Source organism: Gallinula chloropus (assembly GCF_964237585.1).
Source record: "Gallinula chloropus genome assembly, contig: HAP1_SCAFFOLD_339, whole genome shotgun sequence".
Lineage (NCBI taxonomy): Eukaryota > Metazoa > Chordata > Aves > Gruiformes > Rallidae > Gallinula > Gallinula chloropus.
Window position 1 is genome coordinate 1 of NW_028168796.1, and position 16,004 is coordinate 16,004.

The 16,004-nt window shown below is 71.8% G+C and overlaps 2 protein-coding genes across 2 annotated transcripts; both read right to left on the reverse strand.

The window, feature by feature from the left end:
* Positions 1-6: 6 nt before the first annotated feature.
* On the reverse strand, positions 7-6,657 carry MAPK7 (mitogen-activated protein kinase 7; the record flags this gene model as incomplete). Its single annotated transcript, XM_084280631.1, has 5 exons — positions 6,505-6,657; positions 5,323-5,488; positions 2,679-3,958; positions 1,220-1,668; positions 7-134 (listed from the first exon to the last, which is right to left on the reverse strand). Coding segments are annotated over exons 3-5 (1,838 nt in total), but the record flags the coding sequence as incomplete, so codon positions are not given.
* A 2,952-nt stretch (positions 6,658-9,609) lies between these two features.
* ZNF668 (zinc finger protein 668) lies at positions 9,610-12,548 on the reverse strand. Its single transcript, XM_084280629.1, has 2 exons — positions 12,478-12,548; positions 9,610-12,069 (listed from the first exon to the last, which is right to left on the reverse strand). The coding sequence occupies exon 2, from the start codon at positions 12,062-12,064 to the stop codon at positions 9,719-9,721; it is 2,346 nt and encodes a 781-aa protein (XP_084136755.1). The 5' UTR covers positions 12,065-12,069; positions 12,478-12,548; the 3' UTR covers positions 9,610-9,718.
* Positions 12,549-16,004: the final 3,456 nt, after the last annotated feature.

The following is a 16,004-nucleotide window of genomic DNA, read 5'->3' on the forward strand; positions in this document are numbered from 1 at the left end:
CCTCACCTGTCCTTGGGGTCCCCCACCATGTCCAGCGACTGGCTGAGGAACTCCTCCAGGTCGAAGCCCACCCCGTACCCGGCCCCGCTGCCCTTGGGGGTCCCCGAGAAGACGGGGGGCAGCGGGTCCTCCACCTGCGGGGGGGGGGGGGAGAGGGGTGGGTGGGGGTCCCTCGGGGGGGTGGGGGGTGTGTGGGGAGGGGGATGATGGTGATGGTGATGGGTGGGAGTCTCTCAGGGGGGTGGGGGGGGATTTGGGGAGGGGGATGATGATGATGATGATGATGATGGTGATGGGTGGGGGTTCCACCAGGGGCTTTGGGGGGATTTGGGGAGGGGGATGATGATGATGATGATGGTGATGATGGGCGGGGGTTCCATGAGGGGGGTGGGGGGGGGATTTGGGGAGGGGGATGATGATGATGATGATGATGATGGTGATGGGTGGGGGTCCCTCAGGGGGTTGGGGGGGATTTGGGGAGGGGGATGATGATGATGATGGTAGGAGGGTCTGGGGGGGTTGATGGGGGGATGATGATGATGATGGTGAGGGGGGGGATCCCCTTGGGGGGTTTGGGGGGGATTGGGGGGGGTCTGGGTGAGGGACAATGATGATGGTGATGATGGTGATGGTGATGATGATGATGATGATGGTGATGATGATGATGATGGGGGGGGGATTTGAGGAGGGGGATGATGATGATGATGATGGTCCCCTCAGGGCTTAGGGGGGATATGAGGAGGGGGATGATGATGATGATGATGATGATGATGATGGGTGGGGTTCCATCAAGGGGGTCGGGGGGGATTTGGGGAGGGGGATGATGATGATGATGATGGGGGGGGGAATCCCCTTGGGGGGTTTGGGGGGGATTGGGGGGGTCTGGGTGAGGGACGATGATGATGATGATGATGGGGGGGGGCGGGGGATTTGGGGAGGGGGATGATGATGATGATAACGGTCCCCTCAGGGGGTTGGGGGGGATTTGGGGAGGGGGATGATGATGATGATGGTAGGGGGGTCTGGGGGGGTTGATGGGGGGATGATGATGATGATGATGGGGGGGGGGATCCCCTTGGGGGGGATTGGGGGGGTCTGGGTGAGGGACAATGATGATGATGACGATGATGATGATGATGATGATGGTGATGATGGTGATGATGGGGGGGGGGATTTGGGGAGGGGGATTTGGGGAGGGGGAGGGGGGGTTCCCACCCACCTGCGACTTGGAGAGCTGCTGGGTGACGGTGGCCACGTCGGGGTCGGGCAGGAGGGGGGGGTGGGGGGCAGCGGCGGCGGGGGGGGGCGGCGGCCAAACCTCGGGGCCGCCGGGCCAGGGGTCTGCGGGGGGAGGGGGAGGAGGAGGAGGAGGAGGGGGAGGGGGAGGGGGGTCTGTGGGCTGCGGGGGAGGGGCCGGGGGGCGGGGCTTGGGGGGGGCCCCGTCCCTCATCTTGGTCCAGCGCTCCAGGAGGTGCCGGTCGTCGTCGGTGAGGACGAGGCCGCGGGGGCCGCGGGGGCCGTCGCGGCGCTGGCGCTGCCGCTGCCGCTTCTCGCGCTCCCGGGCGCGCTCCTGGCGCCGGCGCCGCTTCTCCTCCCGCTCCCGCTGCCGCTCGGCCGCCGTCACCGGCTTGCGGCCCTCGGCGGGCTCGGGGGCTGCGCACGGCGCCTCTGGGGGAGGGGGGGGATGGGGGGGTGAGGGGGGGAGGTGGAGGCACCAAACACACACACAACCCCCAACCAACCCACAACCCAACCCCCCAACACAACACAACCCCCCAACCCAACCCCCAACAACCAGCAACCAACAACCCACAACCCAACCAACAACCCCCCAAACCAACCCCCCAACACACCCCAACCCAACTCCCAACGAACTCCCAACCAACCCCCAACAACTCCCAAACAACCCCCAACCCAACCCCCAACAACCCCCAACAACCCCCCAAACAACCCCCAATCAACCCCCCAACTCAACCCAACTCAACCCAACTCAACTCAACCCAACCCAACTCAACCCCACCCAACTCAACCCCACCCAACTCAACCCAACTCAACTCAACCCAACTCAACTCAACCCAACCCAACTCAACCCCACCCAACCCCACCCAACCCAACTCAACCAACTCAACCCAACCCAACTCATCCCAACTCAACCCAGCCCAACTCAACCCCACCCAACTCAACCCAACCCAACTCAACCCAACTCACTCAACCCAAATCAACCCAACCCAACTCAACCCAACTCAACCCAACCCAACTCAACCCAACTCAACCCAACTCACTCAACCCAAATCAACCCAACCCAACTCAACCCAACTCAACCCAACCCCACCCAACCCAACTCAACTCTTCCAACCCAACTCAACCCAACCCAACCCAACTCTTCCAACCCAACTCAACTCAACCCAACTCAACCCAACTCAACTCCACCCAACTCAACCCAACCCAACCCAACTCAACCCAACCCAACTTGACCCAACCCAACTCATCCCAAGCCAACTCCACCCAACTCAACCCAACTCATCCCAACCCAACTCAACCCCACCCAACTCAACCCCACCCAACCCAACCCAACTCTTCCAACCCAACCCCACCCAACCCAACCCAACCCCACTCAACCCAACCCAACTCACCCCTCCCCCCACCCACCCCCACCCCCACCCCAGGCCCCCCCCCACCTTTGCTCTTGTTCCTCATGGCCGACTTGAGCAGAGCCGCTTTGAGGGCGGCCTTGGTGTCGTCGGAGATGGCGCCGTCCCTCTTGGGCGCCGCGGGGGCGCCCGGCTCCGCCTTCACCCGGGGCGAGTCCATCGGGCAGTCGGGGGCGGGGCCGGGGCTCGGCATGTCCACGTCGGCGCAGGGCCAGGCTGGGCCCACGCCCGGCACCACAGCGGCGGGGGCGCCGGCGGTGACGTTGGCCACGGCGTTGGCGCTGACGGCGGCCACGTTGACGCCGGCCGCGCTGGCGTTGCCCACGCCGCCGCCGTTGGCCGCCCTGCCGCCGCCGGCCGCCACGTTGGCGCCACCCACGTCGCCGCCCGTCACCTCAACCGCGCCCACGTCACCCACGGGGCCGCTAACGGCGGGCGCGGTGTTGTCGCCCCCGCCGTTGCCGCCGCCCCCCGCGCCGCTCCCCGCCCCGCCGGCCGGGGCGATGGCGATTTGTCGCCGTATCCCGTCGCGCCGGGCGTGGAAGTCGGCGATCTCGGCCACGATGGCGGCTTTGATCTCCTCCTTGGTGAGGGCCCGGCGGTCGAAGGCGAAGTCGAAGGCCGGGACGCACTCGGGCTCGTCCTCGGGGTCGTGGTACTTGGCCAGGAAGGGGTGCCGCAGCGCCTCCGCCACCCCCACCCTCTCCCGGGGGTCGAAGCGCAACATCCTGCCCAGCAGCGCCAAGGCGGCCGGCTCGGCGTCGCCGAACAGGCTCTCCCAAGGCACCGGCGGGCGCGGGGGCAAGCTCTGCACGTAGGCCCTGACCCGCTCGGCCCCGATGGCCGCCATGACGGCGGCGGGCGGCGTCCCCAGCACCGCCATGATCAGCTGGAGCTGGTGGACGTAGTTCCTCCCGGGGAAGAGCTGCCGCCGGCCCAGCATCTCGGCGAAGATGCAGCCCACCGACCACATGTCGATGGCGCGGGTGTAGCGGTGCAGGGAGAGGAGCAGCTCCGGCGCCCGGTACCAGCGGGTGGCCACGTACTCGGTGAGGAAGGCTTTGGCGTGGCGGGGGTCGGCGCCCAGGCCCCGGGCCATGCCGAAGTCGCCGATCTTCAGCTCGCAGTTCTCGTTGACCAGCAGGTTGCTGGGCTTCAGGTCGCGGTGCAGGACGTTGGCGGAGTGGATGTACTTGAGGCCGCGCAGCAGCTGGTAGAGGAAGTAGCGCACGTGCTCCAGGGTCAGGGGCTGCGGCGAGTGGATGATCTGGTGCAGGTCGCTCTCCATCAGGTCCAGCACCACGTAGCTGCCAAGGGTGGGTGGGTGGGTGGGTAGGAAACACCCCCCACCCACCCACCCACCCACCCATCAAGCGGCCCCTGCCCATGGGGAACACCCCCGGTGGGCTCTGTCCCGTGGAGACCGGTGCTCGCGCGCACACCCCACCCCATGTCGGAGGGGATCTGGGGGTGCTGGAGGGGATGGGGGTGTCCCCGTGGGGTGGTCGCTGCCCTAAAGTCTTGGGTCACCAGCCCCCAAGGTCTGGGGCCACCAGCACCTGACATCCAGGGCCACCAGACCCTGGTATCTGGAGCCACCAGAACCCGGTATCTGGGGCCACCAACTCGCAAGGTCTGGGGCCACCAGCCCCTCATGTCTGGGGCCACCAACCCCTGACATCTGGGGCCACCAGCCCCCAAGGTCTGGGGCCACCAGCACCTGACACCCAGGGCCACCAGACCCTGGTATCTGGGGCCACCAGAACCCGGTATCTGGGGCCACCAACTCGCAAGGTCTGGGGCCACCAGCCCCCCATGTCTGGGGCCACCAACCCCTGACATCTGGGGCCACCAGCCCCCAAGGTCTTGGGCCACCAACCCCTGACATCCAGGGCCACCAGCCCCTGGTATCTGGGGCCACCAGCCCCTCATGCCTGGGGCCTCCAACCCCTGACACCCAGGGCCACCAACCCCCGGTATCTGGGGCCACCAACCCCCAAGGTCTGGGGCCACCACCCCCTCATGTCTGGGGCTACCAACCCCCAAGGTCTTGGGCCACCAACCCCTGACATCCAGGGCCACCAACCCCCGGTATCTGGGGCCACCAACCCCCAAGGTCTGGGGTCACCAACCCCTAGTAACTGGGGCCACCAACCCCTGGCATTTGGGGCCACCACCCCACAAGGTCTGGGCCCCCCCAATATGTGGGGCACAGAGGTGCCCAAGCAGGGTCCCCATGTCCCCCCGGGTCTGTGGGGCACAGGGGTGCCCGGGCAGGGTCCCCACATTCCCCCCCAGGTCTGTGGGGCACAGAGGTGCCTGAGCAGGGTCCCAGTGTGTCCCCCCCAGGTCTGTGGGGCGCAGGGGTGGCCAGGCAGGGTCCCCACATCCCCCCTCCCGGGTCTGTGGGGCGCAGGGGTGCCCGGGCAGGGTCCCAGTGTGTCCCCCCTGGGTCTGTGGGGTGCAGAGGTGCCCGGGCAGGGTCCCAGTGTGTCCCCCCCAGGTCTGTGGGGCACAGGAGTGCCCTGGGTGCCCGAACAGGGTCCCAGGGTGTCCCCCCCAGGTCTGTGGGGTGCAGGGGTGGCCGGGCAGGGTCCCAGTGTGTCCCCCCCAGGTCTGTGGGGTGCAGGGGAGGCCGGGCAGGGTCCCCAGGTGCCCCCCAGCCACTCACACGGAGCGGAACTCGCCGTAGGGGACGCTGGGCCTCAGGATGTCCTTGATGCCGATGATGTTGTCGTGCTTGAAGTGCTTGAGGATCTTCAGCTCCCGCAGCGTCCGCTTGGCGTTGGTCACCACGTCGAAGGCGTTGGGGATCTTCTTGATGGCCACTTGCTGCCCTGGGGGGCACCACAGGGGGGGGTTCAGGGGGGTTAGGGGCTCCTTCCCCATCCCTCCAACCCAGGGAGGGGAGGGAATGGGGGGTCTGGGGGGGTTTGAGGGGGTGGGGGGCTTGTTACCCATCCCACCACCCCAAGGGAAGGCGTTGGGGATCTTCTTGATGGTCACTTGCTGCCCTGGGGGGCACCACAGGGGGGGGTCAGGGGGGTTAGGGGGGGGCTGGGGGTTCTTATCCATCCCACCACCCAGGGAGGGGGGTTTGGGGGGGCTTGAGGGGGTGGGGGGGCTCTTTACCTGTCCCAGCAGCCCCCCAAAATCTCCCAGCCAGGGATGGAACCCCCCAATACCCCCACCCAGGGGGCTCCAGGGGGTCTGTGTCCCCCCACCCAGGACCCCCGGGGGTCTGTCCCCCCCCCAATACCCCCACCCAGGTGGCTCCAGGGGGTCTGTCCCCCCCCCCAGGACCCCCGGGGGTCTGTCCCCCCCCAACACCCCCCACCCAGGAGCCCCCGGGGGTCTGTCCCCCCCACCCAGGAGGCTCCAGGGGGTCTGTCCCCCCCACCCAGGACCCCCAGGGGGTCTGTCCCCCCCAATACCCCCACCCAGGAGCCCCTGGGGGTCTGTGTCCCCCACCCAGGAGTCCCTGGGGGTCTGTGTCCCCCCCACCCAGGACCCCCCAGGGGTCTGTCCCCCCCCAATACCCCCCCACCCAGGAGCCCCTGGGGGTCTGTGTCCCCCTACCCAGGAGCCCCTGGGGGTCTGTCCCCCCAATACCCCCACCCAGGAGGCTCCAGGGGGTCTGTGTCCCCCACCCAAGACCCCCAGGGGTCTGTCCCCCCAATACCCCCACCCAGGAGGCTCCAGGGGGTCTGTCCCCCCCACCCAGGAGCCCTGGGGGTCTGTCCCCCCGCAATACCCCCACCCAAGACCCCCAGGGGTCTGTCCCCCCAATACCCCCACCCAGGAACCCCTGGGGGTCTGTCCCCCCCCAACACCCCCCCCCAGGACCCCTCACCGGTGTCGCGGCGCCGCGCGGAGCTGACGACGCCGTAGGCGCCGGTGCCGATGGTCTCGATCACCTCGTACTCCTCCCCCACCTCGAAGGTGACGTCGAGCGCCCGCGCCCCCAGCAGCGCCAGGGGACCCCCCCCCGCCCCCGCCCCCCGCGGCGGGGGAGGGGCCCGGCGACCCCCGGCCTCCGGCTCCGGCTCCGGCTCCGGCTCCGCCATGGCGCTGCGGGAAGCGTCAGGGAACAGGGGGGACACCCAGACACCCCCCCAGACACCCCCAGACCACCATTGACCCCCCCAGACCCTCAACAGCCCCCCCAGACCCCCACATCCCCCCCAGACCCCTAAGGGACCCCCAGACCCCCCCCCCCAGACCCCCCAGACCCCCACATCCCCCCCAGACCCCTAAGGGACCCCCCAGACCCCCACATCCCCCCCAGACCCTCAACAGCCCCCCCAGACCCCCATGGACCCCCCCAGACCCCTAAGGGACCCCCAGACCTCCCCCCCCAGACCCCCCAGACCCCCACATCCCCCCCAGACCCCTAAGGGACCCCCCAGACCCCCACATCCCCCCCAGACCCCCATGGACCCCCCAGACCCCCCACACCCCCCCCATATCCCCCCCAGACACCTAAGGGCCCCCCCAGACCCCTAAGGGCTCCTCAGACCCCCCCCCAGACCCCCACATCCCCCCCACATCCCTCTGCCAGACCCCTAAGGGAACCCCCAGACCCCCCAGATCCCCCCCAGACCCCTAAGGGACCCCCCAGATCCTCAACATCCCCCCAGACCCCCCCCCCGAGCCCCCCAAAGACCCCCACGTCCCCCCCAGACCCCCAACTGTCCCTCAGAGCCCCCCCAAGGGCCCCCACGTCCCCCCCAGGCCCTCCCCAGACCCCCACGTCCCCCCCAGGCCCTCCCAGACCCCCCCTAGACCCCCACATCCCCCCCAATGTCCCCCCCAGACCCCCTCCAGGCCCCCATGTCCCCCCCAGACCCCCCAACTGTCCCTCAGAGCCCCCCCAAGGACCCCCACGTCCCCCCCAGGCCCTCCCCAGACCCCCAGACCCCCCCCAGACCCCCACGTCCCCCCCAGGCCCTCCCAAACCCCCCCGAGACCCCCACGTCCCCCTCAATGTCCCCCCCAGACCCCTCCAACCCCCCCAGATCCCCCCCAGGCCCCCCAACCCCCCCAGACCCCCAACTATCCCTCAGACCTCCCCCAAACCCCCCCCACAGGCCCCCAGGGCCCCCCCAGCCCCTCCCCCCAGCCCCCCAGGTCCCCTCCAGACCCCCCCAGACCCCCACGTCCCCCCCAATGTCCCCCCCAGCCCCTCCCCAGCCCCCCAGCCCCCCACAAACCCCCCCCCAGACCCCCTCAACCCCCCCACGTCCCCCCAGCCCCTCCCCCAGCCCCCCAGCCCCCCCAGCGCCCCCTGTTCCCCACCCCCCCCCGGTCGGGAGGGCGATGGGGCAGTTGCCATGGTGACGCTGGGACCCCCCCCCCTCCCCCCGCCCCTCACTCACCTCCCGCTCGCGCCGCTCCCCCTCCCCCCCCTCAGCGGGGCCCGGATATGGCGCCGCCCGGCCCCGCCCCCTCCGCGCCGGCCCCGCCCACCAATCAGAGCGGCGCTTCCGGGACGCGCCCCCTGCTGGACACGCCCCCCCCTCCCCGTTGCTAAGGGGCCGTTGCTAAGGGGCTGGGCGGAAGTGACGTCGCGGGCGGGGCGGGGCCACCCGCCGGCGCGGGCCGGAGCCTCGAGGGGCGGCCGGAGACCCCCCCCCACCCCCCCCCCCAGCCCCTGTCGCGACATATCGCGGCCCACGGGGCCCACAGAGCCCCAGGACACCCCCAGGGCCCCCAGAGACCCCCAGAGACCCCCAGAGACCCCCCAGGACCCCCCCGAGACCCCAGAGACCCCCCAGATCCCCCAGGACCCCCAGAGACCCCCCAGACCCCCCCCACAGCCCCCCCAAAGCCCCCCAGGACCCCCCCCAGACCCCCCCAGACCCCTCCCCAGACCCCCCAGAGACCCCCCAAGACCACCCAGACCCCCACCAACCTCCCCCACAGATCCCCAGACCCCCCAGACCCCCCCTCAGACCCCCCCACCACCACCCTGACCCCCCCCAGACCCCCCAGAGACCCCACAGACCCCACAGACGCCCTCACAGACCCCCCCCGACCACCTCGACCCCCCCAGACCCCACAGCCCCCCAACCCCCCTAAAGCCCCACAGACCCCCCAACCCCTCCCACGGACCCCCCCAGACCCCACAGCCCCCCCAACCCCCCCCAGAGACCCTCCAGAGACCCCCCAGAGACCCCCCAGATCCCACAGATCCCCCAGGACCCCCCCCCAACCCCCCCAGACCCCCCCCACAGGCCCCCCAGAGACCCCCCCCCAGACCCTACAGACCCCCCAACCCCCCCCACGGACCCCCCAAGACCACCCAGACCCCCCCCAACCTCCCCCACAGACCCCACAGACCCCCCCTCAGACCCCCCCCACCACCCTGACCCCCCCCAGTCCCCCCACAGGCCCCCCAGAGACCCCCCCCACCCCACAGACCCCTCAACGCCCCCCACGGACCCCCCAAGACCACCCAGACCCCCTCCAACCTCCCCCGCAGACCCCACAGACCCCCCCAGAGACCCCCCCAGACCCCACAGATCCCACAGACCCCCCAGGACCCCCCCCAACCCCCCCAAACGCCCCCCACCGGCCCCCCAGAGACCCCCCCAAGACCCCACAGACCCCCCCCAGATCCCCCCAGACCCCCCCAAACTGGCCCTAGATGGGACCCCAGTCTCCAGGACCCCCCCCAACCACCCCCACCCCCCAACACCCCGCGACGCCATTGGCTGAGGGCTTGGGGGGTGGGGCAGGACCCCACCAGGCGATTGGCCGGGCGGCGGGGAGCGCTCCCCCGCCATTGGCCGCGAGCCCAGCGGGAAATAACGGCGACGAACCCACCCCCCCCCTCCCGCCAGCTGTGATTGGTCGCCGCTCGGGTGTGGCTGTGGGGGGCGGGGCCACCGCCGACCAATGGGAGCCGCCGGCGGCGCTGACGTCACAGAGACACACGGAGACGCGGGCGCCGCCCTGGCGGTTTATTTCCCCGTTCAACAGCCAATCAGGAGGGGGGAGGCGGGGCCGGGCAGCACCGCGGCCTGTGATTGGACGAGGAGGAGGAGGAAGAGGAAGGGGCGTGGCTACAGCGCCCCGGGGGCGGGCGCGGTGGGCGCGGTGGGCGCGGCGGGGCCGTGGCGCCGCTGGTGCTTGCGCAGCCCCGCGCGGGCGCCGAAGCGCTTGGGGCAGAGGGGGCAGGCGAAGGGGCGGGGCTCGGGGCTGGCGGCCATCTTGCTGCCGGCGGCCATGATTGCGGCCGCCGCGCTCAGCTCGGCGCCGCCACCGCCGCTTCCCCCATCGGCCGCCGCCGCCGCCGCCGCGGCCACGGCCACGTCCCCGCCGCCCCCCAAAGCCACGCTGGGCCCGCCCACCGCGGGGTCGCAGCCGTGGTGGTGGAGGCCGGCGGCCATATTGCAGCCGCGTGGCGCGCCGGCGGCCGCCCCGTGGCCAATCGCCGCGCCCGCTGCCTGGCCGGGCTGGCCAATCACATCCCGTCCGACCCCATCATCAGCCACCCCGGTGGCCGCTGCGTGGCCGCCGCGACCAACCACCCCCCGCCCGCCGCCCGCTGCCGCCGCCGCCGCCGCGGTGACGTCGTCGTACCCCATCCCAACCCCCCCAGCTCCACCCGCCGCCTCACTCCCCACCCCACATCCGCCCCCAACCTCCACACCCCCCACCCCCACCCCCGCCCCGGCGGCCATATTGCCCGCGGCGCCCACGCCGAGGCCTAACTCCGCCGCGCCGCCGCCGCCGCCGCCGTCCCGCCTGCCGTGCGTCCTCTCGTGCTTCCTGAGCCCCGAGGCGCCGCCGAAGCCCTTCCCGCAGCGGCCGCAGGCGTAGGGCCTCTCCCCGGAGTGGGTGCGCCGGTGCTTGCCCAGCGCCGCCCTCTCGCCGAAGCCCTTGCCGCACTCGCCGCAGGTCCAGGGCCGCTCTCCGCTGTGGGTGAGCCGGTGCCTCTTGAGGTCCCAGGAGGCCACGAAGCTCTTGCCGCAGTCGCCGCAGCGCCAGGGCCGCTCGCCGGTGTGGGTGCGGCGGTGCACGGCCAGGTCGGCGGGCTGGCGGAAGGCCTTGCCGCACTCGCCGCAGGCGTGGGGCTTGAGGCCCTGGTGGGCCCGCTGGTGGCGGCGGAAGCTGGAGGGGTCGGCGAACATGCGGCCGCACTGCGGGCAGAGGAAGGGCCGCTCGCCGGTGTGGGTGCGCTGGTGGCTCTGGTAGGAGGAGAGCTGGGTGAAGGCCTTGCCGCAGGTGCCGCAGGCGTAGGGCTTGCGCGGCGCGTGGATGCGCTGGTGGCAGGCCAGGGAGGAGGAGCGGCCGAAGCTCTTGCCGCACTCGGCGCAGAGGAAGGGCCGCTCGCCCGTGTGGCTGCGCTGGTGGTTGCGCAGGTCCTTGCGCTCGGCGTAGGCCTTGGGGCAGGAGGCGCAGCGGTGGGGCCGAAGCCCCGCGTGGCCCCGCCGGTGCTTGCGGTAGACCGAGGGGTCGGCGAAGGACTTGTGGCAGTCGGGGCAGAGGAAGGGCCGCTCGCCGGTGTGGGCGCGCTGGTGGATGGCCAGTTTGGACAGGGTGCCGTAGGCCTTGGGGCAGGCGGCGCAGGGGAAGGGCGGCGCCGGGCGCGGCGGCGGCGGCGGCGGCGGCGGCGCGGTGGTGGCGGTTGGGGTGGGGGTTGGGGTTGGGGTTGGGGGGGGGTCGGATGGGGGTTGGGGGGAGGGGGTGGGGGAGGGGGCAGCCTTGGCGGCGCTGCGGGAGCGGGTGGTGGCGCCGGTGGGGGTGGTGGGGGCGCGGGGGCGGCGGGGGGCGCGGGGAGGGGGAGGGGCGGGGGGAGCGGGGGCGACGTGGCGGCTGGCGTCGTCGTCGCCGCGGGTGACGTCATCACCGTGGGTGACATCATCGTTGAGGGTGACGTCATCGCCGTGGGTGACGTCATCACTGCCGGTGATGTCATCGCCGCGGGTGACGTCATCGCCGCGGGTGACGTCATCGCCGTGGGTGACGTCATCACCGTGGGTGACATCATCATTGAGGGTGATGTCATCGCCGCGGGTGACGTCATCGCTGCCGGTGACGTCAGTGCCGTGGGTGATGTCATCACCATGGGTGACGTCATCGCTGCCGGTGATGTCATTGCCTTGGGTGACGTCAGCGCCATGGGTGACACCGACACCACGGGTGATGTCGTTGCCGCCGGCGACGTCATCGCCGCGGGTGACGTCATCGCCCGGGCCACGGGTGAGGTCGCCGACGAGGATGACATCGTCGTCCTGGCCATGGGTGACGTCACCGCGGCCGCCGCGGCTGCCGCCGTCGCTGATGCAGATGACGTCATCATCCTTGCTGCCGCGGGTGACGTCACCGCTGACGCAGATGACGTCATCATCCCGCCCACCGCCGCGGGTGACGTCACCGCGCGGCCCCTCCTCCTGCTCCTCCATGGCCCCTGCGGACACAGGGTGGGGGGTGGGGGGTGGGGTCACCACAACCTCCCCTCCCCCCCCTCCCCTCCCCCCACTTTCCACCCCTGGGGGGGGGGGGGATGGGGGAAGAGGGGGGGGTGGGGGATGGGCGCATCACCCCCCCCTCCCCCCCCAATATGGCGGCGCGGGGGGGCGCAAAGCACCTCGGGAAAGGGGGGTGGGGGGTGCGGAGGGGGAGAAGCCCCCCCGGGGTGGGGGCAGCGCTGGGGGGGGGGGGTTGGGGGGGGGGCGGTATAACGGGGTTCGGGGGTGGGGGGGAGGGGAGGCGCGGTGCATCCCGGGACGGCGGGGGGGGCAGGGCGGGGGGTGTCCCGCGGTGGGGGAGGGGGGGGTGTGGGGGGAGGGGAGGGGAAGCGGGGGGGGCTCCTTACCTGGGGGGGGGGATTGGTTGGGGGGGGGGGTGGTTCCGCTCGGGGCGCGGCGGCGGCGGGCGCTAGGACCGCGGCGGGGGCGGGGCGGCGGCGGCGGAAGCGGAGGGGGCGGGGCTTCCGGGGGAGGGGGCGGGGCCTGCGCTGGAGGGGGGAGGGGGCGGGGTGAAGGGGGCGGGGCTACGGCGAGGAGGCGGCGCGGGGGAGGGGGCGTGGCTTAGGGCGGTGTGTGGCGCGGAGGGGGCGTGGCCTGGAGGGAGGGGGCGTGGTTTGGAGCCGGAGGGGGCGTGGCTTGGGGCGGAGGGGGCGTGGCCCGGGGCGCCGCTTCCGCTCCGTCCCCGCAACAATAGGAGGTGCCGGTGCGTGGGCAGGGGGAGGGGGGGCGGGGGGGGGAGGGGAGGATGGGGGGGTCGCGGGGACCCCCTGCACCCCCCCCGTGGGTGGGATGGGATGGGGGGAGGGGGGCGGGACCCCCCTCGGTTGGGGGAGGGGGGAGGAGGGGGGGGGGGGTTTCCGGCGGGGAGGGGAGGGGGGGGGTTCCCATCCGCCATTAACCCCTTTCTCTCCCCTCCCCCCACCCCCCCCTCCCCCAGCTCGGAGCCGGGACCCCCCCCCCCTTAAAACCAGGGAGCTGGGCAGGGGGGTGACCCCTCCCCCTCCCCCCCCTTCCCCAGCACCGCGTCACCACCATGGCGGCGGCGTCGGGGGAGCATCTGCGGGGCGTCCCCGTGACGTCACAGGCGCCACCGTTGACGTCATCACCACCACCTCTGACGTCATGGCCCCCCCCCCCCACGCCCAGCCCCGGCGAGCGGCGCTACCGCTGCGGCGAGTGCGGGCGCAGCTACCGGCACGCGGGCAGCCTGGTCAACCACCGGCGCAGCCACCAGACCGGCGTCTACGGCTGCGGCGCCTGCGGCAAGGAGCTCTACAACATGGCGGCGCTCAACAGCCACCGCCGCGCCCACCGCCGCCGACACCCCCACCGCGCCGCCGCCTCATCGCCGCCCGCGACGTCATCACCATCATCACCACCCGTGACGTCATCATCATCATCACCGGTGACGTCATCATCACCGCCGCCGGTGACGTCACCGCTGCCGCCGCCGCCAGCAGCGCCCACCAAGCTGTACGGCTGCGGCGAGTGCGGGCGCTGGTACCGGCACCGCGGCAGCCTGGCCAACCACCGGCACACCCACCGCACCGGCGACTTCGCCTGTTCCCTCTGCCCCAAGCGCTTCGGCAACCTGATGGCGCTGCAGGCGCACGCCCGCGGCCACCGCGCCGCCGCCGCTACCGCCGCCGTCATGACGTCATTCCGGCTGAGCGACGACGTCACCGCGGCGGCGGCGGCGGCGGCACCCCCCGAGCGGCTGTACCGCTGCGAGGTGTGCGGGAAGAGCTACCGCCACTCCGGCAGCCTCATCAACCACAAGCGGACCCACCAGACCGGCGACTTCGGCTGCGGCGTCTGCGCCAAGCGCTTCGCCAACATGGCGGCGCTCAAGGGGCACCTGCGCGGCCACCGCCAGCGCCGCCGCCGCCAGCGCAACGGAGAGGTGGCGGCGGTGACGTCATCACCGCCGCCGCTACCGCCGCCGTCTCCTCCCAGTATCTACCAGTGCTCCCTCTGCCCCAAGGAGTTCGGGAACCTCCCGGCGCTGCGGGCGCATTTCCGGCGCCACAAGCGGCACCGCGGCGGCACCGCGGCGGAGGAGGAGGAAGAGGAGGACGGGGAGGCCGAAGAGCGGCCCTTCCTCTGCAGCCTGTGCGGCGGCATCTTCCCCGGCGAGGCCGACCTGGCGCAGCATCACCGGCGGGAGCACGCGGCGGCGGTGACGCCGGCGGTGATGTCATCATCGCCGCCGCTGCCGCCGGCGCTGCCGCAGGATGGGTGTGGCGAGGAGGCCTGGCACATCTGCGGCTACTGCGGCCGCTCCTTCGGCGACCTGGGCAGCCTGCGGCGCCACAGCCGCGCTCACCGTGCCGAGGAAGCCGCCGCCTTGGCCGACGTGGCGGGCGGGGAGCGCGGCGGCGGTGGCGGCGGCGGCGGCGGCACCGCCGGGCGCCGTTACGCCTGCGACGTGTGCGGGAAGACGTACCGGCACGGGGGCAGCCTGGTGAACCACCGGCAGACCCACCAGACCGGCGTCTTCCCCTGCGCCACCTGCGCCCGGCGCTACCCCAACCGCGCCGCCTTCCGCAACCACCTGCGCAACCACCCGCGCTGCAAGGCGGCCAAGGCGGCGGCCGCCGCGCTGGCCGTGATGGCGGCCTGGAGGGGAACGGCCGCCGCCGCCGCCGCCGCCGCGCCGGGGCAGGGGGAGGGGGAGGGGGAGGAGGGGGGAGGGATGGGGGCGGCGGCGATGGTTGTGGCGGCGGATACGGCGGCGGGTGGGGTGGTGGACGCGGTGTTGGCGCCGGGTACGGGGTCGGAACCGGTTGTGACGTCAGAGACAGCGTCAGTCGGGGTGTTGGGACAGGATACGGGGTCAGAGCCGGTTGTGACGTCAGACAGAGAGTCAGTCGGGGTGTTGGCACCGGTTGTGACGTCAGATACAGCGTCAGTTGGGGTGTTGGCACCGGATACGGGGTCAAAACCGGTTGTGACGTCAGAGACAGCGTCAGTCGGGGTGTTGGACGCGGTGTTGGCACCAGATAGGGTGTCAGAACCAGTTGTGACGTCAGAGACAGCGTCACTTGGGGTGTTGGGACCAGGTACAGTGTCGGATACGGGGTCAGAACCGGTTGTGACGTCAGACAGAGAGTCAGTCGGGGTGTTGGATCCAGTTGTGACGTCACATACGGCATCAGTTGGGGTGTTGGCACCGGATACGGTGTCGGATACAGTGTCAGAACCGGTTGTGACGTCAGATATGACATCAGTTGGGGTGTTGGACACGGTGTTGGCACCTGATACGGTGTCAGAACCGGTTGTGACGTCAGACAGAGAGTCAGTTGGGGTGTTGGATCCGGTTGTGACGTCACATACGGCGTCAGTTGGGGTGTCGGAACCGGTTGTGACGTCAGACACAGCATCAGTTGGGGTGTTGGCACCGGATACGGTGTCAGAACCAGTTGTGCCGTCAGACGCGGCGTCGGTCGGGGTGTTGGACCCGGTGTTGTCACCGGATCCGGTGTTGGCGCCGGTTGTGCCGTCGGACGCGGCGTCGGTCGGGGTGTTGTCAGAGGCGGCGTCACCGCGCCCGTCGCGGCGCCAGCTCTGCGCCCGCAGCTCCCACCCCGCCGGGACTCCGCTGGCCGCCGATCGCCGCCGCCGCCACCATGGCTGCCCCCAGGAGTTCCGCCAGCGGCAGCAGCGGCGTCACCGCGACGGCGGCGCGATGACGTCAGCGGCGATGACGTCAGCGGCGGCGGTGGCTGGGGGAGGCGCCGCCGGGGCACCGGGACCGATGGCGGCAGCACCGGGTCGCCCCAACCCGCCGGATCCGGGGGATGGCGACGCCCAACCGGCGGCGGCCGCGGCGCTGGTGACGGCGGCGGCGGCCGCCATGATGGCGGCGGTGATG

Bases quoted from the DNA above. Each gene is read 5' to 3' on its own strand.
- ZNF668 (XM_084280629.1), bottom strand. From the start codon at position 12,064: ATGGAGGAGCAGGAGGAGGGGCCGCGCGGTGACGTCACCCGCGGCGGT.